At 35.1% G+C, this 27,642-nt stretch overlaps 1 protein-coding gene across 1 annotated transcript; it reads right to left on the reverse strand.

Annotated features, from left to right (window-relative positions):
* Window positions 1–13,265: 13,265 nt before the first annotated feature.
* Window positions 13,266–27,571, reverse strand: LOC133287317 (myrcene synthase, chloroplastic-like). The gene is made up of 7 exons (XM_061484889.1): window positions 27,486–27,571; window positions 27,079–27,110; window positions 15,332–15,719; window positions 14,939–15,155; window positions 14,702–14,842; window positions 13,715–13,969; window positions 13,266–13,592 (listed from the first exon to the last, which is right to left on the reverse strand). Exons 1-7 carry the CDS (start codon window positions 27,569–27,571, stop codon window positions 13,266–13,268), a joined length of 1,446 nt encoding a protein of 481 aa, XP_061340873.1.
* Between the last annotated feature and the right edge of the window lie 71 nt (window positions 27,572–27,642).

Raw genomic sequence — 27,642 nt, forward strand, 5'->3', positions numbered from 1 at the left:
TTTTTCTTAATAATTATTTAATGGGGTTCATTCTTATATATGTTGCCACCATAGCCGAGTAAAGCTGGCAAGCACGAATCACCAGAAGAATCTAAAGTCACGTTATTTTTTTATTTACTTTATCACAATGTATATATTCTAAATATTTTTGTAAATTAATTTTTTTTTATTATAATTATTATATGCTTTATGATTACTATGATATCATACAATTCACAGGCATATTAAAAAGGGATTTATATAGTGTGATATGACACAAAAATTAAAATTAAATTTTTTAATTTTTATTAAAAAACAAATATTTAATTTATGATTTAAATTAAAAAATATAAAAAATTATTATTAATAAGAAAATAAATAAATATTTGATTTATGATTTAAATTCAAAAATCAATCTGAAAAATCTATATTAATAAAAAAATAATTAAATATATTGTTTAATATAATTTTTTAAATTATTTTTTATTATATTTCTGTAAATTACAATTTGGCACGATGATACAAAAAATTGGTCAAATTATTTTTTAAATTTGAATTTTGTTTCGTGAGTATATATATATTTTTTGGTACATAGTTTCGTGAGTATTTAGTATTTACTGATCACTGTAAAAATCATACATGTTTTGTATTTTTTTTCCTTCCTTATCTTTTATACGCTAGTTTAGGTAGCTTCCATAATGAACAATAGCCATTAAGATTTTTCTTATTTATTATTTATTTAATTTACTTTTTGTTTATTATATGACAAATTAATGCTAATTGTTGCATAATGAAATTATACCCACAAATGATGTAGTCATGTGGCTTTTTCGAGTTATTTCTGATAAAAGTTAGGTATTTTTTTATTTTTAAATTAATTTTTTTTGTTGGTTGAAAGATAGCCAAATTTATTCGTAATAAATTTCTTAAAAATTTATTCGTGCTATATAGTATCACTCCTATTATGTATTATATATACATTCGTTAATATGCAAGAAAAGGTATACCTGGCTTTTATGGCAACGGCTGGGCCAAAAGTAAGAGAAATCAATTACTAAAAAATACCGTCAACAAAAAAATGAGACATTTAAAAAAAAAAAAGACATTGATAATTTCTTTTTCTTTTTTTTTGTAAATCATTGATAATTTCTTTTGTTAGAGTAGAATCATTGAAAGACTTTTGAACCGTTGATCTTTTTCGATCTAACGACTGTCAGATGAGGTGTCAAATTCGGTGTCAAATTTGAAGTTTGACATCTAATCTGAGAGTCGTTAGATCGAAAAATATCAATGGTATCACATGCTTACAAATCAGAGTCGTTGATATTTTTCGATCTAACGACTCTCAGATGAGGTGTCAAATTTGACACCGGTGTCAAAGGATCCTACCTCAACAAGAGGTAGGATCCTTTGACACCGGTATCAAATTTGAAGTTTGACATCTAATCTGAGAGTCGTTAGATCGAAAAAGATCAATGGTATCACATGCTTACAATTGAGGTAGGATCCTTTGACACCGGTGTCAAATTTGAAGTTTGACATCTAATCTGAGAGTCGTTAGATCGAAAAAGATCAATGGTATCACATGCTTACAAATCAGAGTAGTTGATCTTTTTCGATCTAACGACTCTCAGATGAGGTGTCAAATTTCAAATTTGACACCGGTGTCAAAAGATCCTACCTCTTTGAACAAATGTCACATTTTTTTCTTAACGATGCCTTCGCTTTTTTGCAATAATAGTGAGTGATCAATGATTTAAGTATTGGAATGATATTAATGGAGACCATGATGTTTGTATAATATATAGTGTCGGTATGTAATGACGTGAAGGCAATGCAAGTTTGATAGTGAAATGATCAGCATTGCGCGTAAATGAACTGGGTTCAGGGTTCTTGCAATCAACGTCAGTGCCACAGGTTTGTGATTCAAAACTTTGGTTTCAATTTCGACAACTTTACTTTCTTCTCCCTTTGTCTCCAATATACTATTTTCATGTTTTAACATAGGCAAAAACATTTTTGCCAAGAAATGTTTATCTCCCAGTAAGATTTAGTATAATGACTTTTTTTAAAAAAAAAAAAAAAAAATTGTGGGTCTCACTTTTTTCAAAAGAGATATCTATGTGATAGACATCTTTCTCTGCCTTTAAGACAGATTCGACGGACCTTTAACATAAGATAGAAAAATAATTGCTCATGCATTAAAAAAATTATTTATTTTAAAAATTTGATTGGGTGTAAACTTGAATTGATTCCTTTATAAATTTTATAGATATGATTGACATAATAATAATTTAATTTAATGGTAAACTTTATAATATAATATTATTAACCTGAAGTTATTCGATGATATGAAAAAAAAAATAACCATATTTTAAAAAAATGCAAAGAGAATGAGTTTGAAACAGTGGTAAAATTATATTTTTGTGACTGAAAAATCACAAATTCGAATTCGGAAAATAATCTCATAATTATGAAAGTCAAAACTTAATGTGGATATTTTTTTTATTAAAACAAAAAGGTCTATGTAGAAAAATAATAATACAAACAACTAGGTCACGGACCTATTTTTTATTTTTATTTTTTAAAAAAATAGTCTTAAAATTTACAGGCCGTATCACTTGTAATTATAAATTTTGTTATTATTAATTCAAATGGGAAAGAGTGTGTTCATCTATGCCGTAGGATTGCAAATACAAAAATTTGCAAAAGTTTTTTTATCTTTCCTTAACTTATTATCAAATGTTTTGAAGAAATTAATCAGGAGTCATAAAACTTGCTCCTATATATTTTTGTATTCTAATTTTTTAAACAATTCATGTTTAATTTATTGCAATTGAAATTATTGTAGGCCTGATATGCCAGACCTATAATTTATCCATCACTAATTATAGGTTAAATTTATTCTATATAAACTTGACCTATTAGACTTAAAATCTAGCCTGTCATATTTATGCCCATTTGTACAAAGTAGTGCAAAATGAAATATCAATAAAATACTTTAGTCATTTTTTTATCTATCTTTTAATATTTTACAAAGTGATACCATTTTCATCTGATGTTCATGCGACTTTATTATACTATTAACTAATAAAAAAATAAAAACACAAAAATAAAGTTATTGAATCTTACACAAATGATAATACATTTTATTATAATTTTTTTGCATTTTTTCTTATTATTATATTAATAAATAATATAAAAATTCCAAATAATGCTCTTAATTTGATTTCTTTGCTTTGCATGAACTTTTTATAAAACTTTCTTTCCTTTTTATTTTACCATTTTCTTAGAGAAAATGTGATTTCAAATTTATCAGAGAACACTTAACTTTGGGTATTTTCCTTTAAGCTAAAGTCAATGAATCATTCGAATGAATAATCATGAGTCATCTGAAATATATAGCACAACAAATTACATCAACATCGCTAGAGACAGCACATATCGCGTTCGTGGAATGATCATTCAAATGAGAAAAACTTCAATTTACCAAAAACACCCAATTCGATATTCTCTTTTATTAAATAGGAAATTTTTTATTTTTTTTCTTATTTACTAATTCTTTTTTAAGTCCTAATTTTTTTTCTCTTTTATTAACACAGAACTCAGGTATTTTGCCATTGATGTTGACAGAATTATGGAAAAACTTTAGACAGAGCAAAACAAATATTTTAAAGTAAGTTTTCTCTAAAGTTATTTAACAATTTTGAGTTCATCTTCCAAATTTCTATTATATTATTTTAATAAAGTTATGATTTTTATTTATTTTTCATTTATAACCTTTTATCAATAAAAGTTATAAATTTATAAATAAAAGTTATAGCTTTATTGAAGTGCATTATCTTTCTAAAATAAAAGTACAAAAGTTGACCCATTAACATTTTATTGCTATTAATTGGGTGGTTGATAAGGACAACAAAAGTTGAATAACAAAAGCAAAAAGGAAAAAAAAAAGAAAAAAAAAAGAAAAAACCATTTCTTGTGTATCCCAATTTTCTTTATGGAACAAAAGGCTTTATTGTGCTGAGGAAGAGTTAGGAGTAAATAGTAATAGTGAGTGCCACCCCCACAAAATGTTGCGTTCATTGTCGGACAAGTCGTGACAAGCTGCCACGTAGAATGTCAGTTGTCACCAACCACCGCCTAGTTAGCTGTCCATCCAAAGTCAAAATCATACGTAATAACTAATAAGGAAAATATCATCTTATCTTAAAATTTTAGGTAATATTGTCGGATTAAATTTTTTGTCTATTTTTCTGTTCAAAAATATTAAACGCGTGAGTTGACTGAGTTCTAATAAAATTTATGAAAAAAATATAAATACAGAATTTTTATATGCAAACATTTAGGTTTAATGTTTGTAGTAGATACTTCCAAAACGATGTCGTTTTGGGTTGAAAAATTAAAAAATTATAATGAAAAAGATTATTATAACCCTGAAATAAATTATAATTATAAAACTATCTTCTTCTTTTTTTTGTAATAAAGAGGGGCAAAAGTCTCAAACAAAACAAAAATTACACGACGCGAGAACTTATAAGATCTACAGAAACATCCTGAAGAAGGAGCTCTAACAAAGGAGAAGGAGGAGAATGATAAACAATAAGATTATTATCATCCTCAAAATGCCTAGAAGCAAACCAGTGAGCACATCTATTATTTTCTCGAAAGGTGTGGACCCAACGAACATCCCAATCTTCAGCAAGTTATTTGTGAATACGGGAAACAACCTGAGAGTTTCTGTGATTGTTGCTCCCTTCTTGGATAGTGCTAAAAGCAATTTCTGAGTCACATTCCAACTCCACTCTCCTAGCAGCAGTACCTCAGGCCAGCTCTAAACCTTTGAGGATACCCCAGAGTTCTGCATCAAGAGGATTACAGAAACCTAATCTGAAAGAGAAACCACCCAGAAAAGCACCATTGTGATCTCTAGCAAGGCCTCCACAGCTAGCATGCTACCTAGATAGGGAAGAAGCACCATCTGTGTTAATCTTCAACCGACCAGGTTCAGGACGACAACATTTAGTAGGCTGATGGGCATTAGGGAAGCTGCCAAGAATGCTTCTATTCTTACCTCTAGCTTCAATTAAATGCGCAATAAAATCAGAAATGACACGCTTATCATTGCTTGGCCTTCGAAAACTATCATCATGAATATGATGATTACGCCAATTCCAAAGATTCCAGCAAGTAGTATAGAAAACATCTCTCCAATCAACATGAATTTGATAATTCCAACCCTTACTCACATTTTTGATGAGCCAAGGCTGTAGGTCTAATGTAAAGAAATCGTTGGGGACCCTTCTACCAAACCAATCTATCCACAATCTTTTGGCTTGAGAACAATCTCTAAGGACATGAATAAGAGTTTCTTCACTGTTTGGACAGTTAATGCAAAAATTAGGACCCTCATTCCATTTGCATGTACGACTCCTAACTGGAAGCTTATTAAGAAAAGCCAGCCACATCATAGTCTTGATTCTTTCTGGACCCTTCCAGTCCCAAATCTTCTTCCAGGGAACATTCCTTTGAGCATGTTGAAAATTCATCAAGTTCAAGTAGGCAACCTTAACTAAGGAAGAGGACACATGATTCTGACACCAAACTAACCTATCCTCAGTATTATCTTCCAAAGCAACAGGAACGCAAAACACCTTAGAGATTAGCTCATCATTTAAGAATTGCTTCAAATATCGAACATCCCAGGTACCATGCTGAAAGATCTCAGCAATGGTTCTATGCAATTCCAGATCAGGAATGTGATTAGGAGCTAAATTACAAAAATTATCATCCAGATTCAACCAATTATCCGCCCAGAATTTAATAGTCTCTCTATCACCCACCTCCCATCGAAGACCGGCTAAAAAATTGTTCCAACATTTAGAAAGGTCCCGCCAAAGTTTAGAATCATAAGGCTTAGAGCTTATCTCACGCCTCAAATCTTTACCTCTGCCATACTTGGCTCTCAAAATCTTAACCCAAAGTTCCTCCTTGTCAGTTAAGATTTTCCAGACCAACTTATGAATATAAGCCTCATTCTGAGTACGCAATCTGATAATACCAAGACCTCCCATTTCCTTCGGCTTATACATTGTGTCCCAAGCCACTAAATGAGCTTTATTAATACCCCAAATGAAGTTCCGTTGAAGCTGTTCAATCTCATCACACACAGAAGTGAGAAGAAGACCATTCTGCATATGAAAAGAAGGAATAACACCAATCACTGATTTAGCCAGAGTGACTCTCCCCGCAAAAGATAAACTTTGATGCTTCCAGCCATCAAGTTTCTTACGAACCCGATCCATTAGATCAGCATAATTTGATTTCAAATTTCGCCCTTGCCTGATAAAAGAGCCCAGATATTTACCAATGCTACTAACTCTTTTGAACCCAGAGAGCGCAGAAATTGCATTTGCAGTTGCATCATATGTATTGGAAGAGAAATAAATGGTAGACTTATGAACACTTATACTTTGACCAGACATTCTGCAAAAAAGATCTAAACACTCCATTATTACCTGCATTTGCTGCATCGAAGCTTCAGAGAAAAGGACAATATCATCTGCAAACATGAGATGGGAGACTGTTGGACCACCTCTACACACTCTGATCGGTTTCCACACACCACTGCCAACCCTTTGAGCAATAAGATGAGATAGCTTTTCAACACATAAGACAAAGATGTATGGGGATAATGGATCACCCTGTCGAATTCCACGTTCAGGAATAATAGTTTCAGTCAAGCCCCCATTCACAAGCACTTTGAAACTATTAGTTGTGATAGACGCCATAATGAATTCAACCATCCAAGACGGAAGCTGTATTTCAGATATAACCTTACGAATAAACGACCAATTCAGCTTATCATAGGCTTTCTCTAAATAAATTTTAATGGCCATAGTACCCATCTTACCTTTAAACTTTGTCATCGAATGGACAATCTCTTTAGCTGCAATAATGTTATTCTGCAAGTTTCTGTTTGGGACAAAGCTGGTTTGGTTATCAGAAACCAAAGCTTCCATTACTTCCTTCAGTCTACCCACTATAACTTTCCTCATGCCTTTATAAATCACATTGCACAAGAAAATTGGCCTGGATTGAGAAACCAACGTAGGCTTATTAACCTTTGGGATAAGGGTAATAATCGTACCATTAATATCAGCAATGGTTTGCGGGTTTTCCAAATAAGCTAGGAAAGCATTCCAGACTTGATCACCTACCAGATTCCAGTTATTTTGATAAAAAGCAGCTATGTACCTATCCTCCCCTGGGACTTTTGAGCCTTTCATTGTGAAAAAAGCTTTTTTAACTTCCTCCTTAGTAACACTGACCCTTAATTTATCCATGACTTCCTCAGGAACAATAGACCATATAGTATTGATCCACTCACGATGACAGCTTTCATCTTTGAAAAGATTAATATAAAAATCGCGGATCATCTGATTTTTGCTTTAACACGACGTCGTTTTGAATTCTATGTAAATAACTTATATTCTATGTAAATAACTTATCTACATTAACCGTAGAAAAATCGAACCGAAACATTTATTCACATATAATGTTATCCGATGTATCTGTAGTGATTTTATTCTTGTGTGTGTGGTGATTGTTTTTTACATTATATATGTATTTTTTAATTGAGGTAAAATATAAATTAAGATTAAAATAATAAAAAATTAACGGGTTAAATTTATTTAAATTGAAAAAATAGTATCAACGTGAATCAACCTAACTTACACAACTGGACTGTATTTTGTGTTATAACATTATTATCTGATCCGTCGTAGCTCTACTTTTTTCTTAATATTGTTTCATTATTAATTGTTAATCTTAGGCATATGGTTGAGGAGATTCTTTCATTCTCCTTTTCCAATCATAATTTTAACAGAAGACAACGAAATCTATTTCTTTCTTATCTGATCACTGTTGAGAATAAGACCAAATATTTTTGGTCTCTGGGATTATTTTGAAATAATACCAAATATTTTTAGTAATATAATATCTTCATAAACGAAACATAAGAATACAATATTCCTAAAAATAGTTTATAAAATCTCTACAAATGGTCGACATGAACAATAGGTTTGGTAGATTTTCAAAAATATAATTTCTTTTGAACACCATTTCCAAGATTTCTATTTCCAAGAACGAAAAACTAAAACAAATACCCCTTAGATAATTAAGGGTAATTGAACATACACATGGATATGATGTTGTTGTCTTCCAGTGAAAAATTCATTTCAATTCATTATAATTGTTCACGGCACGTGCTGCAACGTTACATAGAAAAAGGGAATGAAAAAATCTCGTCAACCAAATGCCTTACGTTAACAACTAAAATGAAACAATATTTAATAAAGAGAAATATTTTCTCATGTTGTATGAAATAAACACATAAAAAAATAAAAAAAATGAAATTCACTAAAAAAAATAAAATAAAATGGATCCAACCCATTTTTTTTATGGGTTGCATATTTGCATTAATAATTTGTTTCATGTAATGTGAAAAACATGTTTTCCTTAATAAAAAATCAAAAGTAGAGCTACGACGGATCAGATAATAATGTTTCTCCGTGCAGCCACTACCATCTTTTCTCTAGTCGTTTTGTAATTTGTAGAAAGTTGAGAAAGAGCAACGTAGGCCTGGGATCAAATTGGTCATAGATTCTAAAGCAATCAGGAATGGGTCAGGAAGGAACACCCCTAGAGACAAACCGTGTCAAAATAAATAAATAAAAGATTTAGAGGCATATTTGGTTAGGTAATAAAAAGTGAAAATGTAAAGTATGTTGTTCAGCTGAGAAACAAATACTTCAAAAATTGAAAAGATATATAAGCCACAAAACCATTTAAGCCAAAGCCAGCTCACATCGATGTTTTTATTCCTTCTCGTACTCTAATGCAAGCAGTTCTCAATGTACTAAAATGAAGAAAAGATACTTTTTTTAAAAGAAAAAATTATCTAAGAAATTTGAAACGTTTGTGTTTTACGTATTTCATAAACATAGATGTTAATCTCTTTATTTTTGCTATTGAGCTCTTTCAGTTTTGTTGCTTTATGTTACTGGCCCAATTGAAAGGCTGAGGCCTATTTTGCAACACAAGTAAAACACTATCGTTTTACTTTGTGAAGGCAAAATGAGGCACTTAACCTCAGCTGAGCACACAGTGGTCATAATGTGATTTTTCTGATTTGCTACCATCCAAAAGGAACTCTCTCGAACAAAGCTGTTCGCTAGGGTTTGTGAGTGCATTCATTCTGAGAATAACGAGTGATACACTGAGATTTGATCTATGGTGATTTGAAGAAACTTGTTCATCTCAACAAGACAGTTCTATTGATCGGTGAACTTTTCTGATTGACGGTCAAAGAGTGGAAGCTCAACCTTGTGAGGAAGATTGGTGAAGCTGATGTTGATCGGCTTGGAGATCTTGTGAAAGGAACTATGTTTCCTTGCTAGCTCAAAGATTGGGAAGTTACTCCTTACCTTATGATTCTGTCTGTTAATCTTGATGTGTTGTATCAAGATAGTGTTTCTTGCTTTCTTGTTTCATGTTATAGTTTCTTCGCATGCTTAATTTCTGTATAGCTGAAATTATATATTGTAAACTCTGGTTCGGAACTTATTTTGAATATAGAGTAATCCCAGAGGGCATTTAACCCTCTTTAGGCTCCAGGACGTAGGAAACTCACTAATACTGAGTTTCTGAACCTGTAAAATACTGGTGTCATCTTCTTTATGCTTTCTTTAATACTTCTTGTTATGGTCAGCTTGTTATTGTTTGCGAAATTCGTTCCCAAATTTACAACAATTGGTATCAGGAGCTTAGGTTCCATTTCTCTTTCTGTCCTTTTCTTTTGTCTGTCATACCTTTCCCCCCCTTCCATTTGGCTTGCTTGCTCGGCTGTGGAGGTTCGGCAAGATGGGCATCACTAAGCTGGAAGTGGAGAAATTTGATGGGAGAAGTGATTTCAATATGTGGAAAATTAAAATGAAAGCTGTGTTGGTCCAGCAAAAATGTGAGGATGCTATTGGAGCTGAAAAGGACCTGCCTGAAAACTTGACACCAAAAGAAAGGAAAGACCTGCTATCTTTAGCCCATAGTCTTATAGTTGTCAATATCTCTGATAGTGTACTGCGTAGGGTTAGAAAGATCACTAACCCTCATGAGCTCTGGGTGAAGTTACAAAGTCTGTATCAAACCAAGTCAGCCCCCAACAAAATGTTCTTGAAGGAAAGATTTTTTTCTTTCAAGATGGACCCTAGTAAGTGTCTAGAGGATAACTTAGATGAGTTTAATAAGTTAACTCTACAACTGGAGAATGCAGGGGCTGTTGTCACTGATGATGATCAAATATTGATCCTCTTGGATTCTCTTCCTGACTCCTACAGAGGGGTTAAGGATGCTATAAAATACAGTAAGGGAGATATGACTCTTGATGAAATTACTGAGGCCTTGAGGGCTAGAGAAGTTGAAATGATTTCTCATAAAAAGCCCACTGCTGAAGGCCTCTATTTTAAAGGGAAGGGAAATAAAAAGGGAAAGTCAAACAATAAAAGGAAGGGGAACAACAATATTGTTCCCCAAGATAATCAAAGTGTCCAGGGAAACCAAGATAAGAGTAAAGGTCAACCCCAAGCCAAGCTTGTGTGTTGGCACTGTCATAAAGAGGGCCACCTGAAAAGGAATTGCCCTGAAAACCCAAGGAGTGTCCCCAAACAGCAAGGTAAAACTGAGTATGCAAATGTATTCACTGAGTTTGACAGTGTTGAAGCATTAGTTCTGTCTGATAAAACTTTTGAAGCTGAATGGGTGATGGATTCTAGGTGTACATACCATATGACACCCAGAAAAGAGTGGCTTAGTGGGCTGGAGGTCCAAAGGGGTGGCAAAGTCTTAATGGGGAATGACCAAGTGTGTGAGATAAAAGGTGTAGGGTCAGTTATGTTTAAGATTGGTGATGGGAGCTGTAAAATTCTAAAGGAAGTCAGATTTGTTCCCACATTAAGGAGAAACCTGATCTCCTTAGGGATGCTTGACTCTAGTGGCCTTGAGTTTAGAAGTAAGTAAGGGTTACTTGACATTGTCAAGGGATCACAAGCCCTCATGAGAGGAAAACTTGTAAATAGCCTCTATATATTAGAAGGCCAAGCTGTCACACAAGAAGCTTGTGTGGCAGCTGCTAAAGCTGATGAATCCATTCTCTGGCATAGGAGACTTGGACACATCAGCAATCAGGGGTTGTCTGAGCTGTACAAGCAAGGTATTATTAGCTCAAAAGGGGCAACTTATGTAGAATTTTATGAAAACTGCATTTTGGGAAAAACTCACAAGCTCCCATTTTCTACTGCTAGCAATACCTCTAAGGCAGTGTTGGAATATGTCCATTCAGACCTGTGGGGGTCTCCAAATATCCCCAATTCTTTATCTGGATGTCACTATTTTATTTCAATAGTTGACACATATTCCAGAAGGGTCTGGACTTATTTTCTAAAACATAAGGATCAAGCTTTTGTTAGTTTTAAGGATTGGAAAATCCTGGTTGAAAATAAAACTGGAAAAAGGGTTAAAGTCCTTAGGAATGACAATGGCTTAGAGTTTTGCAACAATCAGTTTGCTGATTTTTGCAAGGAGCATGGGATCCAAAGGCATAGGACCTGTGCTGAAACACCCCAACAAAATGGGGTGGCTGAGAGGATGAATAGGACAATTTTAAATAAGGTGAGGTGCATGCTAACTGAATCTGGTCTTGGCAAGGTATTTTGGGCAGAGGTTGTTGCTACAGCCACCTATGTTATAAATAGGTGTCCTTCCTCTACCATAGACTTTAAGACCCCAATGGAACTTTGGTCAAATAAGCCACCCAATCTAAGTCACCTAAAACCTTTCGGGTGTCTTCTCTATATGCATATTAGGCAAGATAAATTGAGTCCTAGAGCCTTAAAGTCTGTCTTTATAGGTTATCCCCTTGGTGTAAAAGGCTACAAGCTTTGGCTTGTAGCTGAAAGAAAGTGTGTGGTCAGTAGAGATGTCATTTTCAAAGAAAATATTTTCTACAAGGACATTATGAGTGATTCCAGTTCTTCCCAACCACCTGGAACTTTGCAGTTTGAGGTGGAGCAATCTGCCATACCTGGGCAGCATGTTGATGGTGAAGAATTAATGGAACAGCCAGCTGTTCCTGGTCAACCAGAGCTTGAAACTGGTCCCCTGGATGAAGGTGGGCAGGTTGAAGAGGGAAATGGTGGTCTTGATGACTACTTGCTGTCACGAGTCAGAGTTAGGAGAAATATTAGACCTCCAAGTAGGTCTGCACATGCTGAAATGGTTGCATATGCCTTACAAGTTGGGGATGTGCTTGAATTAGATGAACCTGCTACATTTAAAGAGGCTATGAGGCTGGAATCCAAGGGTAGTTGGGTAAAAGCCATGGATGAGGAAATGGACTCTTTAAAGAGAAATAATACCTGGAAATAATTGTGACTCACAAAGTGCTATCCATCTTTCAAAAAATTCTGCATTTCATGAAAGAACAAAACATATAGATGTTAGGCTACATTTTATTAGGGAAATAATAGCTAGTGAACAAGTAATTGTTGAAAAAATTTCTGGCATTATTAACCCTGCTGATATTTTTACAAAATCTGTACCTGTTGGCAAATTTAGAGATGCTCTAGGTTTGCTAAAAATTGAAACACCATGATCATGCATTGCATATGGGCCTATGGGTTAAATGCCTACACCAAATCTTGACTGCTCTTATTCGGTTGTATGTTTAGAAATAGGTGGAGTTTTGTTATACGTATTTCATAAACATAGTTAATCTCTTTATTTTTGCTATTGGGCTCTTTCAGTTTTGTTGCTTTATGTTACTGGCCCAATTGAAAGGCTGAGGCCCATTTTGCAACACAAGGGGATGAGTGAAGGAAGGGAGGGAGAGGGAGACATAGGGGGAGATAAAGATAAATCAGAAAAAGAAAGAGAGAATTGGAATAATTCTCTCAATACCTCATTAAGATGCCAATTGCTATTTAAACAAGAAGTTCAAAATTAAACATGGCACAAAACAGGGAAATAGAAAGGGCAGAAAACTAAAATAGTATATGGCTGCTAACACCCTTCTAGCCCAAAATATAATGATTTAAGTAGTTGGGCATTCTTCTCCTCCTAGCTAGGCCCAGCTTCACCCGTTTCACAACACATCTTTATGTTCCTACTATTACATATTCAGATAAACATAACAAATTTTTTTTTTTTCACAGCATAAGCAACACAACTCTAGTTTAGTTATTCATTTCAGCAGCATATTCCTCTTTAGATGTAACTGGAATGGGTTGCATAATCAATGATTGTATACGAGTCTTGGTGTCATGATCATGTACTGTATAACCATCTCCATACTGGTACATGCACACTGCCATTCTTGCAACATTTACAACAATATCTATGAAACTCCTAGAAAAAGAAGAATTAAGTGCTTCTTCATTCATCTTCTTCCATGTTGTACATATCATGGACTGTAAGTACTCACAAGAATCTGCTTCAGAAGCTCCAGTTTCATTCATGTAACATTGAACTGATTTAGAAACATCACCTGTCTCCATCTCTCGCTAAAAAAAAAAGTGGAAAACTATATGACCAAGTAAAGAAAATATGTATATATATAGTATATATTTTGAATTTAATATATATTTTTTTTTGGTAAAGAATAGGAATAAAATTGCCATGGTACCTGGCATGATGCAATATTGTCATTCGCAAGGCGTGAAATAATTGCTGAAAAGCGAATTATGTTGGGGTATTCTTCTAATAAGCAAACAAAATCCTCCTCTTGCAATGGTTTTGGAATCAAAAAGTAAGCATGAATTAGTACAAGAGGTGCACTTATGGATATCCACGCATTCTCCATGTATTCTTGCAGTCTTGGAGTATATCCACTATAGTACCATCTAGCCTCAACCAATTGTGCTTTACATAAATCAGCCCACTAAAATGTTATGATAACACGAGTAAGAGAATTATATATCTTAATTAATTAATATAACGAGGAGAAAATTATATTTACAAATTTTTTGTTTACAAACTCTTATAAATTACACCATGTCTGACCAGTCATACTTCAATTAAGAGTGTATGATTAGTCAGATTTAGTGTAATTTGTAAAAATAATTTGTAGACAGATCCTACTCCAATATGATATATAAATAAAAATTTAAAACAAAAAAGATAATATAAGTAAAAAGCACGAGTAAAACCTCTTTTTTCTTGAAAAATATATTATATATCAATTTAGTCTTTAAAACTTAAAATCTTCATTTTTTTCACCTATCCATCAATTTTTAAAGGTATTAATTTGAAATGCTTTTTCATGTTAAAAGATGGGATGTTATACATAAACAACACAGTTAATTAGGCTGAAAATATATCATTTTACAAATCTGATACATCACTCGAGGCTTGTGTATGATTATAATATTCTATTTTATAATATCTGTACATCTGTTTCAGATGAATTTTAATCAATAAAGATTATTTTGGCCTTTTCACATTATGAATCAACTTTTAAAATTAAAAAATGGTGTGATGAAAAAAAATTAAAAAAATTTACATTTTAAGAATTGTATTCATAAAATTATCTCTAAATGACTAAATTGATTAAAAACTTATTTCCAGGTCAAAAAGAATATTTTATCAAAAAATAAAATAAACAACTACATACTGCTTTCTTTAGGTATGGAATGACGTTGTAACCATTCTCTTTGAGGATGACATAAGCTGTTTCATTGACAAAGTTATAGAGTGCAAGGAAGCATATTTTCATGTAGTGTGGGAGACCATCCATAGCATTTAGATCCCATCTAGAATCACAAACAAAAATGATAATAACCATTCGTTAGAGGTAAGGAAATTTTAAAGAGATCGAATAAGATGGATAAGTAATAATGTTAACCTCTTTTTTTATTGCTTCTGTGAAGAGCTCTAATTCATCCAAGGTACCATATACATCATAAATATCATCAATAGTGGTTATAAGGGAAATGACCTTTGTTATGACTTTTCTGAAATTTCCAAGATCTGGCAAAAAATTCAATCCTACCGTCCAAAATAAATTAACCACCAACCGGTCCCTAATAAAACTTAACTCTTCAACGAGGCCGGTTCTTTTCCACCATCTTAAAATGAAAGAAAATTTAAGTATTAGCATAGCAAATATTATTCCTTAATTTTTCTGTGATATATCTTAAAAAATGGAAAGGCGAATAATTAACTCAGCTTTGAATTGAAACTATATGTTACTCAATATAATGGTATCTTAATTGATGTTGTATCATTGTATGAATGTCACTACCTTGATGTATACTTGAGTTCTTCTTGGTGAATGCTTTGAACCATGTTGAAATCCAATGTAGCAAACTGAAGCAAAGCATGACTACTCGCATTTTGCCTTCTCTCAGTTAGGAAGTTAATGAACCATAGAGCCTCCCATCTTGGCACCCTCCAATGCAATGGAAGCTCCAAAGCATGATTGATTAGGATTGATGTGTCATTTCCTCTATTTTTGTCCACAAATTCTTTGAGAAATTTCGATGTGAAATCTCTTGCTTCGTCGAGTATAAATTCGTCTTCCACTGAACGAAATGAGGCTTCATACAGTGATAGCATTCCCTCAACATCATCAGATCTAGATATGCATTTCTTGAAGTTGCCCATTTCATCTTTAAGACTAACAAAAACATCTGCAACAACAATTTTTCTTTTTCTTTTTTACTCTTTGGGTGCATAAATATAATCAAAGTTATACAGTAGTTATGCGACAATCACAATAGATCAACATTAATGTTTATGCTTTGCATCTGAGAGATCTCTAGAGAGAGTTTGAGTGAAACATCTCTAGGGTAGTTTGATTATCACTATTGTTGGAGAGGTTGAGTTAACCACCACATTGGTGTATTTGATTCGTTGTAACCATTATTTTCTTAGTGGATTTCTGATCTGGACTAGGTCCCGTGGGTTTTTACTTCTTCATTGGAGAAGGTTTTCCCACGTTAAATCTGGTTGTGTTCTTCTTCTCTCTCTCTTGTTTTCGTTTTGATTTTTCCGCTGCGCTGCCTGACCTGGTGAAGTTCAGGCCGAGGTATTGCCGAGATCCGAGATCAGGATCTTGTTGATTGACTTCCGCACAAAGGCTGCTTAGCCAAGCTTGAGGGAACCGAGTTTCCAATAGTGGTATCAAAGCCCGAGTTCGACGGGTTCTGAGGGAGACGAGATGGAGACCAGTGGCATAACTCATGATGGAGATATGTTCAAGTTGACTGCAGACAACTTCACCTATTGGAGACCGATGATGGAAGATCATCTCTACTGCAAAGATCTACATGAGCCTATTATCCTTGATGAGAAACCTGCAGGAAAAACTGATAAGGAGTGGGAGATCCTGAGTCGGAAGGCGGTAGCCACGATCAGGAAATATATTGATAAAAGTCTCTTTGAGCACGTGTCCGAATTCACGAACGCGTATGAGTTGTGGACGAAGCTAGAGTCCATGATTCAGAAGAAGACTCCCAGGAACAAAGCACATATGGTTCGCCGACTTGTTAAGCTTGAATACAAGGACGACATGAGCATGATTGAACACCTGAACACCTACAAAGGTATTGTGAATCAGCTGTCAAAGGCTGATATGAAAATTGATGAAGAATTGCAGGCATTGCTGCTGTTGAGCTCGCTGCCAGAAAGCTGGGATACTCTGGTGGTGACCCTGAATAACTCGACTCTAGATGGAAAATTGAAGATGGATGTTGTGACAGACAGCCTCCTGGGCGAAGAATCCAGGAGAAGAGAACGAGGTACTTCGAGTACGTCTGAGGCCAATATTGCTGAGAACAAAGGGAAATCTGACTCCCGTGGTAGAAGTAAGAGCCGCGGTAGAGGTCGTGACAGACGAGATAAGTCCAGAGGTCGGTCAAAGCCGAAATATGAGTTGAAGTGCTTTTACTGTGGAAAGACAGGCCACAAGAAGCCAGACTGCTGGACCCTGCAGAATGATGAGAAAAACGGCTCTGTGAAGCCGGATCAGATTATTCCCAAGAAGAGGGAAGACAAGAGCACCACTGCGGTGGCTGCAAACCCTGATGCCGATATATTCCTCCTAGGTGAGGATAATTATTTGAATGTTGCATATGATGACTGCACCTGGATTGTTGACTCTGGTGCCTCCTTCCACGTTACTCCACACAAAGGTTTTTTCTCCTCTTATCGAGGTGGTGATTTTGAAGTCGTGAAGATGGGAAATCAAGTGACCAGCAAGATTGTTGGTGTCGGTGATGTAACTCTGACCACAGATGTCAGGTGCCGACTTATGTTGAAGGATGTGAGACATGTTCCTGACATGCGTTTGAACCTAATCTCGGTAGGCAAACTTGATGATGCCGGGTTAGTGAATTACTTCGGTAGTGTTAGATGGAAGCTGGCCAAGGGAAATTTGGTCGTGGCCCGAGGTAAGAAGGAAGGATCCTTGTACGTGATGCAAGGAAAGATCAATGGCGGAGAAGCCAACTCTGTCCGAGATGAACCTAGCTTGGAGCTATGGCACAAGCGGCTCGGCCACATGAGCGAGAAAGGGCTCCAGAGCCTGAACAAGAAAGGATTACTGACCGGGTTGAAAGGCCAAGCGTTGGAGAGTTGCACGCACTGCCTAGCTGGAAAGCAGCACCAGGTTTCTTTTGTGAGACCGGATCAACCAAGACGACGCAGGTATATTCTTGACCTCGTCCATACTGATGTCTGCTCCATGTCGGAAAGATCCCTTGGAGGAGCTCAGTACTTTGTTTCATTTATTGATGACCATTCCCGCAAAGTGTGGGTATATTTGTTGAAGTCTAAAGACCAGGTACTCCAATCCTTTAAAGAATTCCACGCTATGGTTGAAAGGGAGACTGGAAAGAAATTGAAGATGGTTCGATCTGATAATGGTGGTGAGTATTGCGGCCCATTTGATGCATACTGCAGAGCGGCCGGGATTCGACTTGAGAAGACGCCCCCCAAGACTCCACAGTTGAATGGACTGGCTGAAAGGATGAACCGAACTATTGAAAAGAAGGTCCGAAGCATGTTATCCAATACCGGATTGCCGAAATCATTCTGGGGAGAAGCCGTCAAAACAGCTTTTGACTTGATCAACCTCTCACCATCACGGCCACTTGAAGGAGAAATTCCAGAAGAAGTCTGGACAGGTTGGAAAGCGGCCTACAATCAATTGAAGGTTTTTGGATGCCGAGCTTTCATGCATATCCCTAAAGATGAAAGGGCAAAACTTGATGCGAAGACAAAAGAATGCATCTATCTCGGTTCACCAAAATCCGAGTTCGGGTTCCGACTTTGGGATCCAATCAATAAGAAGATCGTGAGAAGCCGAGATGTGATCTTTCATGAGCATGAGAACATTCATGACATCTCGAAGCCCAAAGTCCGGGTTACTGTCAGACATGAAGAACCCATCCCTCCTGTCCGAGCTGAAGCAGGGGGAGAAAATCAAGAGAATGAAGAGATTGATGACCAGCAACCAGCTGAGGATGACCAAGACACTGATGTCCGAGTTGATGATGAGATCCGGGATGAGAATGATGAACCGAGTTCTCAAGCTGAAGAACAGCCGAGGTATCCAACTTGAGAAAGAAGACCCTTTACAAGATACCCATCTGATGAATACACCGTTGTTGCTGAAGACGGTGAGCCTCAGAGTTATGATGAGGCTGTTACGAGCTCAGAGAAAGAAGAATGGGAAAAGGCAATGCAAGACGAGATGAAGTCTCTGCACGAGAATCAGACTTATGAGCTGACTGAGTTGCCAAAAGGAAGACGAGCTTTGAAAAATAAATGGGTCTACAAGATTAAGAATGAAGAAAACGGGCAGAAGCAGAGATATAAAGCCCGGAATGTAGTGAAAGGCTGCAATCAGAAGAAAGGAGTTGATTTTGAGGAGATTTTTTCTCCTGTGGTGAAATGACCTCGGTCCGAACCATGTTAGCCATGGCGGCTTCGATGGACCTCGAGGTAGAATAAATGGACGTGAAGACGGCATTTCTTCATGGTGACTTAGAAGAAGAGATATATATGGAGCAACCAGAAGGGTTCCAAGCTCCAGACCAAGAAGACTTGGTATGTCGGTTGAAGAAGAGTCTCTATGGCTTGAAGCAAGCACCTCAGCAGTGGTACAAGAAATTTGAATCATTCATGACTGATCATGAGTTTGAGAAGACTGAAGCCGACCACTGCATATTTGTGAAGAGGTATGAGGCCGAAGATTTTTTGATTTTGTTGTTATATGTTGACGACATGCTTATTGTAGGGAAAGATAAATCGAGGATAGCCGCCCTGAAAAAGGCGTTGAGTTCGTCCTTCACAATGAAGGACCTCGGCCCTGCAAAGCAGATTCTCGGAATCAAGATCATCCGAGATAGACAGAAGAAACTACTGTGGCTGAGTCAAGAGAAATATATTGAGAAGATTTTGAAGAGATTCAGCATGGACAAAGCCAAAACAGTGAGCACCCCCCTTGCCGGACACATAAAGCTGAACCAGAAGCAATGTCTGAAATCTGATGAAGATAAAGATGAGATGATGAAGGTCCCTTACCAATCCGCCGTCGGAAGCTTGATGTATGCAATGGTTTGCACTAGACCCGACTTGGCGTATGCTGTTGGAATGGTAAGCCGATATTTGTCAAACCCCAGCAAAGAGCACTGGGAAGCAATGAAGTGGATCTTCAAGTACCTCCGAGGTACGACCGATTTTTGTCTCCGATTTGGAGAAGGCAAAGCCGAGTTGCAAGGCTACTCAGATTCTGATTTAGGGGGAGACGCCGACTACAGGATATTTGATGAGATTTGCCGGAGGAGCTGTCTCTTGGCAATCAAGACTTCAGAAATGTGTTGCACTATCGACAACTGAGGCTAAGTACATTGCCGCTACTGAGGCAAGCAAAGAGATGCTGTGGATGAAGAAGTTCCTCATGGAACTCGGCCATGATCAAGACAAGTACGAGCTGGGTTGTGACAATCAAAGCGCAATCCATCTTGCGAAGAATTCGACCTATCACTCCCGCACTAAGCATATTGATGTGAGGTATCACTGGATCCGCGATGTGGTGGAAGGTGGAGAGCTCGAACTCGTTAAAGTGCACACTGACCAAAATTGGTCCGACATGATGACAAAGCCGATTCCAGCAAGGAAATTTGAAGACTGCTGTGAAGGAGCCAGGTTGATGCTGAAGTCGACGCATTGAAGTCGGAGGGGGAGATTTGTTGGGCTTCCTCCTTCAATGCTAAGCCCAAGCCCATTTGAGGGGTTTCCTAAAAACCCTAACCCTAATTTCCACCTCCTCTATATATACTCATTAGTTGTGGGTGGAGGCTAGGTCAGATTTGAGAGAACAAATTTGAGAGAAAAATTATTTGATTGTTTGAGTAAAGCTTTATGCTTTGCATCTGAGAGATCTCTAGAGAGAGTTTGAGTGAAACATCTCTAGGGTAGTTTGATTATCACCATTGTTGGAGAGGTTGAGTTAACCACCACATTGGTGTATTTGATTCGTTGTAACCATTATTTTCATAGTGAATTTCTGATCTGGACTAGGTCCCGTGGGTTTTTACTTCTTCATTGGAGAAGGTTTTCCCACGTTAAATCTGGTTGTGTTCTTCTTCTCTCTCTCCTGTTTTCGTTTTGATTTTTTCGCTGCGCTGCCTGACCTGGTGAAGTTCAGGCCGAGGTATTGCCGAGATCCGAGATCAGGATCTTGTTGATTGACTTCCGCACAAAGGCTGCTTAGCCAAGCTTGAGGGAACCGAGTTCCCAACAATAAGTATTGTCATTTGGGTACACATGTAAATCTTGTCTCTACATTTTTTAGCTTCTAAGATAATAAGAAAAAATATATGAAGAAGATACAAAAAAAGAGAGAGAGAAAGACCGAGTCGTCCCTTAGTTTTCTCATTTTAATAATCTATGAATATTAGTTCCTTTGGCTTTTATTTTTTATTTATTAATATTGTTCCACGACGTAATGAATATTATGGCCAGAAGCAATTTCCATATGAATTCTACTATCACACATTAAATCATGTATTGTCATGTCTATGCATTAAGACCAATTTCGAACATTGTAAGTAATATGTTTTGGTAATTATTAATAATCTTTTTATGTTAATGCTAAGTTGTCTTACTTTATCTTATATTAAACATGTAATAATTTGGATTCAAATATTATGGTTATAGCCAAGGAAGAGGTTAGTTCAGCCGTGACGGATTTCTAATCTTGTGCATTTCGTTTAGAATCATTTTTACTGCATGAGAGTATGATGATTTTAAACCGTTTTAGTAATAATAAATAAATAAATAAACAAACAATTATAGTTCTTATTTAATGAATAAAAATTGGTTTGCTACCGACTTTAAAAGGATTAGCTGAGCCGTGAAGGCTTGTTAACCTTATATATTTTATTTTGACTCATTTTAGCCGTGACGGCTTATTGATTCAAAATTTATTTAAATTTATCTTAAAATTTACAAATAATAAAAATAATAACTTGAAATTTATTTTGAAAGGATTAATTGATTTGAGACAGCTTGTTAATTCTACTATTATTGTTTCGAATTATTTTAGCTGCTGCTTGGTAAGTCCGAAACCATCAAATTCAAAACTTTCAAATGATTTTTTTTAAAAGTAATTTTAAAAATCAATCAACACACATATTTTTTACAGAACGACATAGCTTTGAGTTTCTTATTGTACCGAGAGAGATACGTCGGAGCGAGACACTTGTCGTCAAGCACAATAATTATGTGCTTCATTATTTGGAGGATTCACATCCACCTTCAAAAGCATCAGCGTTATCCATAGATGAAAAAGCTGGTTTCACAAATAGTGTATTTGAGTACTTGATATATAAATACTATCCTGGGCTGGAAGTTCGAAGATTTCCTCGATTCATCACCTTCTTTTTCGTTTGGTTTCTCCAAGATTTGTCTTTGTAATGAACCTCTTCCTAGTTTCTGTTGATTATGTATGGGGATCTAAGATTTTGATTAATATGTTGATGAACTGCATAATGGTGATGATGTGTTGCCAGTGCTTGGGGCTCGTAATGAGAGAAACATTGTTGTTATTTGACTAACCAAAAAAAAGTATCAAATCTTGTCAAAATCTCATTCTCAATAGAGAATAGAAAAGTAGTAGATATTTGGTTAAGATTTGGATACGATGTTTAGGCAATAGGAAAGTGAGAAAGGAAGTGAAACAATAAGGAATGAATGAAATAATGATCTGGAGGCGATGGCTAATGGTTATTTAGAGACGATGGTTAATAGTAAAAAAAAAAAAAAAAACAATGATCGGTGATGGCAAACGATGGTTAGAGAAAATAGGTTGGTGTTGGGATAGAAGTAAGGATATTTTTGTATTATATTATTAAATATGTTTAATAGTTACGATTTGATAGTGAAATTAAGGGGATTAAATGTTTGATTAAAAGGTTGTTTTTTTGAAAATGACCCTAAGTAGAGGGTGATTCAATGTAATTTGCCCAAGGATTTATTTGTTAGTAAGGATATATTTAATTTATTTTCAAAGTTTGATTTTTTGTTACCAAAATTTTTTCATTGGATTTAGGCAAAACTTTTTATCAATTTGGATAGGTAATTTATCGGTAATCATGAAAGTGTTCACCGAGGAGGTTTGAAATGCAATAATTTTTCCTCTTTTTTCTTACACAAAAGATTTTTTTTACTTTATGAATCAACAAAATATATCATAGTCTAATTAAACATAGGCATCACCAAAAAACAAAACAAAACATAGGGTTCCATTTTTCTCATATTGCTTGAAAAAAGGATCTCACGCAAAAAAATAAAATAAAGTTATGTACTACGGATAGTATATAGTTATAATGTTAAAATTTGTTTTTCTATCTCCGCCACGTATAACGCCATTGTATGAGGAGAGAGAAAAATAAAGCACATTTAATATTATAACTATATATTACCCGTAATACATGATTACTTTTTTTGCATAAGATAATTTTTTTCCAGCAACATAAGAAAAGAATTTTCGTTAAACATATTCTCAGTACAATATATATATATATATATATATATATATATATATATATATATATATATATATATATATATATATATGGTAAATATTTCTACAGCCACTTAAGATAAAGTTATTTACAACTACTTTTTATAACTATGTACTACACGTAATACATAGTTTTAATATTAAAGTTATTTTTTTTTCTCTCTTCTCAGTCACTTTTCTGAACATGTCTGCTGACGTGGAAAGAGAGAAAAAAGTAACTTTAATGTTATATCTATGTACTACCGGTAATACATAGTTATAAAGAATAGCTGTATCAACAAATTAAGCCCGACACAATTGGTAGATAGCTGAGTCCTTTAAGTATGCTGACAAGGGATCGATCTCAAGCCGTGTGTATAGAAAATGCTTTGTTGGGAGAGGATGTACCTACGATCGCGTGATCTCTCCTTCTTGAGGGAATTAGTCCTTGGCTTTCGGCTAGGGATACTGTAACACCCCGTGTATACCCGGTTTGTTAACATGTCATCGTATTAAGCCACTCTTAATTAAAAATGCGGAATATCTTTTTCTGTTCAATTATGACGTCATTAATCTTAGCCAAGTTGATTATTTAATCAATTTCATAAAAATATCGCCTATATGTAATTGCAAAGGATAACTAACTGAAATACCTCATAAAATAATAGTGAGTATCTAAAGTCACGGATCTACAACACATAGTTTAGACATAATCCTGATACATTATTACAACTCTAATCCAAACTAAAACATAGACAAGTCAACGTGGCATGGACAAACCCCATGCTCATCAAATAGACAACATAACAACAGAGTCTCAAGAATGTAATCCATAACTGAAGCTAAAAGCACAAAGCAGTAAACAGGATCCAGCATTCAAGCATAACAACAAATTAGCATAAGCAGCATAAATAGGTATCAACTAAGCTCTGGCCTCCTGCCACTATAGGTATCGACCCCCTGGTTACCTGAACCTGAAATAAGCGCCCCCAAACGTGGGGTGAGATCTCTAAATAAGAAATCTCAGTAAGACAAAGGGTCCTCAAGGATCTTCCACCCCGAGCTCACTTACATGTGCAATATAAGTTCAAAAGCATTTAACAGTATAAGTTCCAAAACTATGCAGTGCAACAGATATTCATGCCATGTGTGTCAAAACTATTCTACTGGCCAGAGAAATGCAGGACGTACGTCTACAACCCCATAATAAGTACAAGGAACACCACTTGCACCTCACCCACAGCTTCACCATCTTGTATGTCTCCACATACTCAGGCTTACCGTATAGGTGGAACACCACATGCATATCATAAAGGCACTCGTATATAACAGCTCAATCGCATTTATCAAAACAATACATGAAATTAACATCATGCATATAAACCATCCCCCCATGGGACATGGTGGAACCAACAATGGCTAAACCGAGGACACGAAAGCTTACCTTGCAAGCTAGCTATCCAAGCCAAGAGTCCACACAATCTCAAGGTCCACAACAGCAAGATCACAATCTGTTTAGACCAATTATAACATCAATAATCATACTTTACAAGCATACTATAAAAGACAACGCCTTTCCTTTACGTTTTACGTCTTTAGGCTTCTCACAAAGTCACAAGCCTTTAATCAATTAGATTCTGACTTAGTTAATTATTACAGAGGTTCAACATAACCCATCATGGGTCCACAAACCCATAAATATCATACTGTATGAACAGTGCAGCCACTGTTCATCAAAAACCCAGAATATCCAGATATTCTTAGGGGACATATCCAGATATCAATATCCGGATATTTTCACACCCCATATCCAGATATCCAGAAACTCATATTCAGATATCAATATCCGGATATCAATATCCGGATATTTAAAGGACTTCGTAGATGTTGCCAGGGACTAAAAAAGGTGTTTACTCAATTATTTTTTGTTGTTGCTCTTTTTATTATATAATAGTCAGCTGTCAACCACGCATGAATTGGATTTGAAAAGTCGAAAAATATGATCAAATACATGATCAAATATTTTCAAGTGTATGTATATTTTTCAATCTATGCAACGATTTACAACATTGATTATATGACTTGTCATCCTTAAGTGTTGTCTTTCTTAAGGGTATACGTATAGCTATACTATCTTGTATTCTGTGTAATGTGGATTTATTTTCTAAAATTTTTTATTATTATTTTCATCCAAGATTTCAAAAATTAAAATTATCTAACTAATATATATTTTATAAAATATCCTAGCAATAATTTACCACGTTAATTGTATAGTTCACCATCTTCAAGTATTATAAGTTTCGTAATAATTTACATGTATCTGTACTATCTTAATTAAATTCTGAGCAATTATGGATCTCTTTTCAAAATTCAAACAATAATTCAACTCACAAAACCATCTACGTACTATAGTTGATATTTCATATGATAATGTCCTTATCATGAATAATGTAAAGAGATGTTTCAAGCTACCATGCAATTTAACATACAAAAACACATTCTAGAGCAAATGAAACTTTGGCAATAAGATTGGCTTAATAAAGAGCAACATAGGCTTGGAATCAAATTGGGTCATAGATTCTAGAGCAAACAAAGTATGGGTCTGGAAGGAATAACACTCAGTGAGAGCAAACCGGACAAACCGATTAAATTTTGTCACCAAACAAAAAATAAATAAATAAAAGTTTTATAGAGGTATGTCTATTTAGGTAATAAAAAGTCAAAATCTAAAGTTTGTTCAGCTGAGTAATGAAAACTAAAAAGTTTGAAAGTTAAGCTAAAAAACTTTTAAAGTCACATATTTGCTGTGACGATGTCTCTTTTTTTTTTTTGGATAAAAGTGACGATGTCTCTATTCCCTCCCTGACTCGATGCAAAATAGATAAAAGATTTAAAATAAAAATAGAAAATATTTATATTTACAAATTTTTTGTTTACAAACTACACTACGAAATACACTAGGTTACACTATGTACTTCCGGGAGTACACAGTGTGATTTGCAAAAATTTGTAAACATATCCATATCCTTATAAAAATAATACACACCAACCAGATTCTACCGACCTTTATGTGGCAAATATTGTCTATGTTGGTTCAGGGTTGAATTGCGCTGAAGAAGAAGGACTCGAGCATAATTTGTAGTGACTTAAAAAGGGCCCATTTCTCCCCTATCATTTGTTGAGGTCTAGGTAAATGCTCTAAGGTTGAAGTAATTGATGTTTTTGCTTGCTACCTCCCTCAATGACTGAAATGGTTGGTGCAAAAATTCAATTGATGTGTTGGATTTTTTATTTTGGATTATAGGTTCATAATTCGCGCTAAATGGTTTTTGCATCTTAGATTATGTGAAAAAATGATAAATGAATTTAGTTGACTATGTTCAAATTTAGCACTTTTGTATTCGTATATTTTGGCAACTTATACCGTGTGCAAGAAATGAACTCATTGGCTGCTTTCTCATTAAATTAACCATATCATCTGTATATAATAGTATTGATCACACCCTTTATATAGCAATAGTTTAGGCATTTAGTAAACTTTTAAGCAACTTCTTCCTAACAATTTTAGGCATTTAGTTTTAGGCAGTTCGGTCAGAAAGAACTGATGCCTTTGCAATTGTACGTGGATTAGAATTTTCTCAAACGCCAACTTAGTAGTTTTAGGCAGTTCCCAACTCCTTCCCTCAGGATTTGGCATAATTTGATACTTGATTCCTTTGCTATTATGGATTAGAATTTTCTCAAATGCCTTTGTTGTTCTCACTTGGACAGTAGATTTCTCAACAACAATCTTGTTTGACTAGGAAAAACATCAGCTATCATCCTAGGTGCACTCTCTTAATAAGTCAAGTTTGCAGCTTTGCCAGCTCCAAAGCCCTCTGGTTTTTGTTCATTAAAACAAAAAATATATTTGCCTCATACACATGCTTTTCCACATTGGTGTTGAAGTGGAGGCTTTTTCCTCTACACTGATTTACCACTTCTTCCAGTCCTCTTCCTTGCTCTACCACTGAATACCAGTAATAACAAATTTTTTAAATAATGTTTTAGCACTTAACAGATCCAATTTTTCTGAAATTCTTCTTATTTATTTCTTAATTCGTTACATAGCCTTAGAAAGATATATTTCAACAAATAAACAATGTAAACGTTCCCTCTGTTTGAGTTAGAGCTAGCCCATTAGCATGTCCAACGGATTGGATTGAGAGAGTCATATCAAAAATATTTTTCGGTACATCTAATGCACCATCGCACACTCGGTACATCTTTTACTAAATATGAAAAAAAAATAAAATATATTTATACTATATATTCTTGTCTTTATTGTTATTTTCTTCTATATCCTTTTTTTTCTTTTATCTCGGGAAAAGGAGTACCGACTTACAGAGCATTGAAAATGTGCTCCTTCATATCACGCTCAAACATGGCCATGTCTTGCTCTTCCATGTTCACAAGGCGCCTCAACCCCATCCTGATCTCGTGTCCATAAAAACTATGTTATTCCTCACGTGGCAGCCATCAGTGGTGACCCAAATTGGCTT

The sequence above is a fragment of the Gastrolobium bilobum genome, unplaced genomic scaffold (assembly GCF_033153095.1).
Source record: "Gastrolobium bilobum isolate Gb01-03AN ecotype WA unplaced genomic scaffold, APGP_CSIRO_Gbil_v1 utg11002, whole genome shotgun sequence".
In the NCBI taxonomy this organism is placed as follows: Eukaryota; Viridiplantae; Streptophyta; class Magnoliopsida; order Fabales; family Fabaceae; genus Gastrolobium; species Gastrolobium bilobum.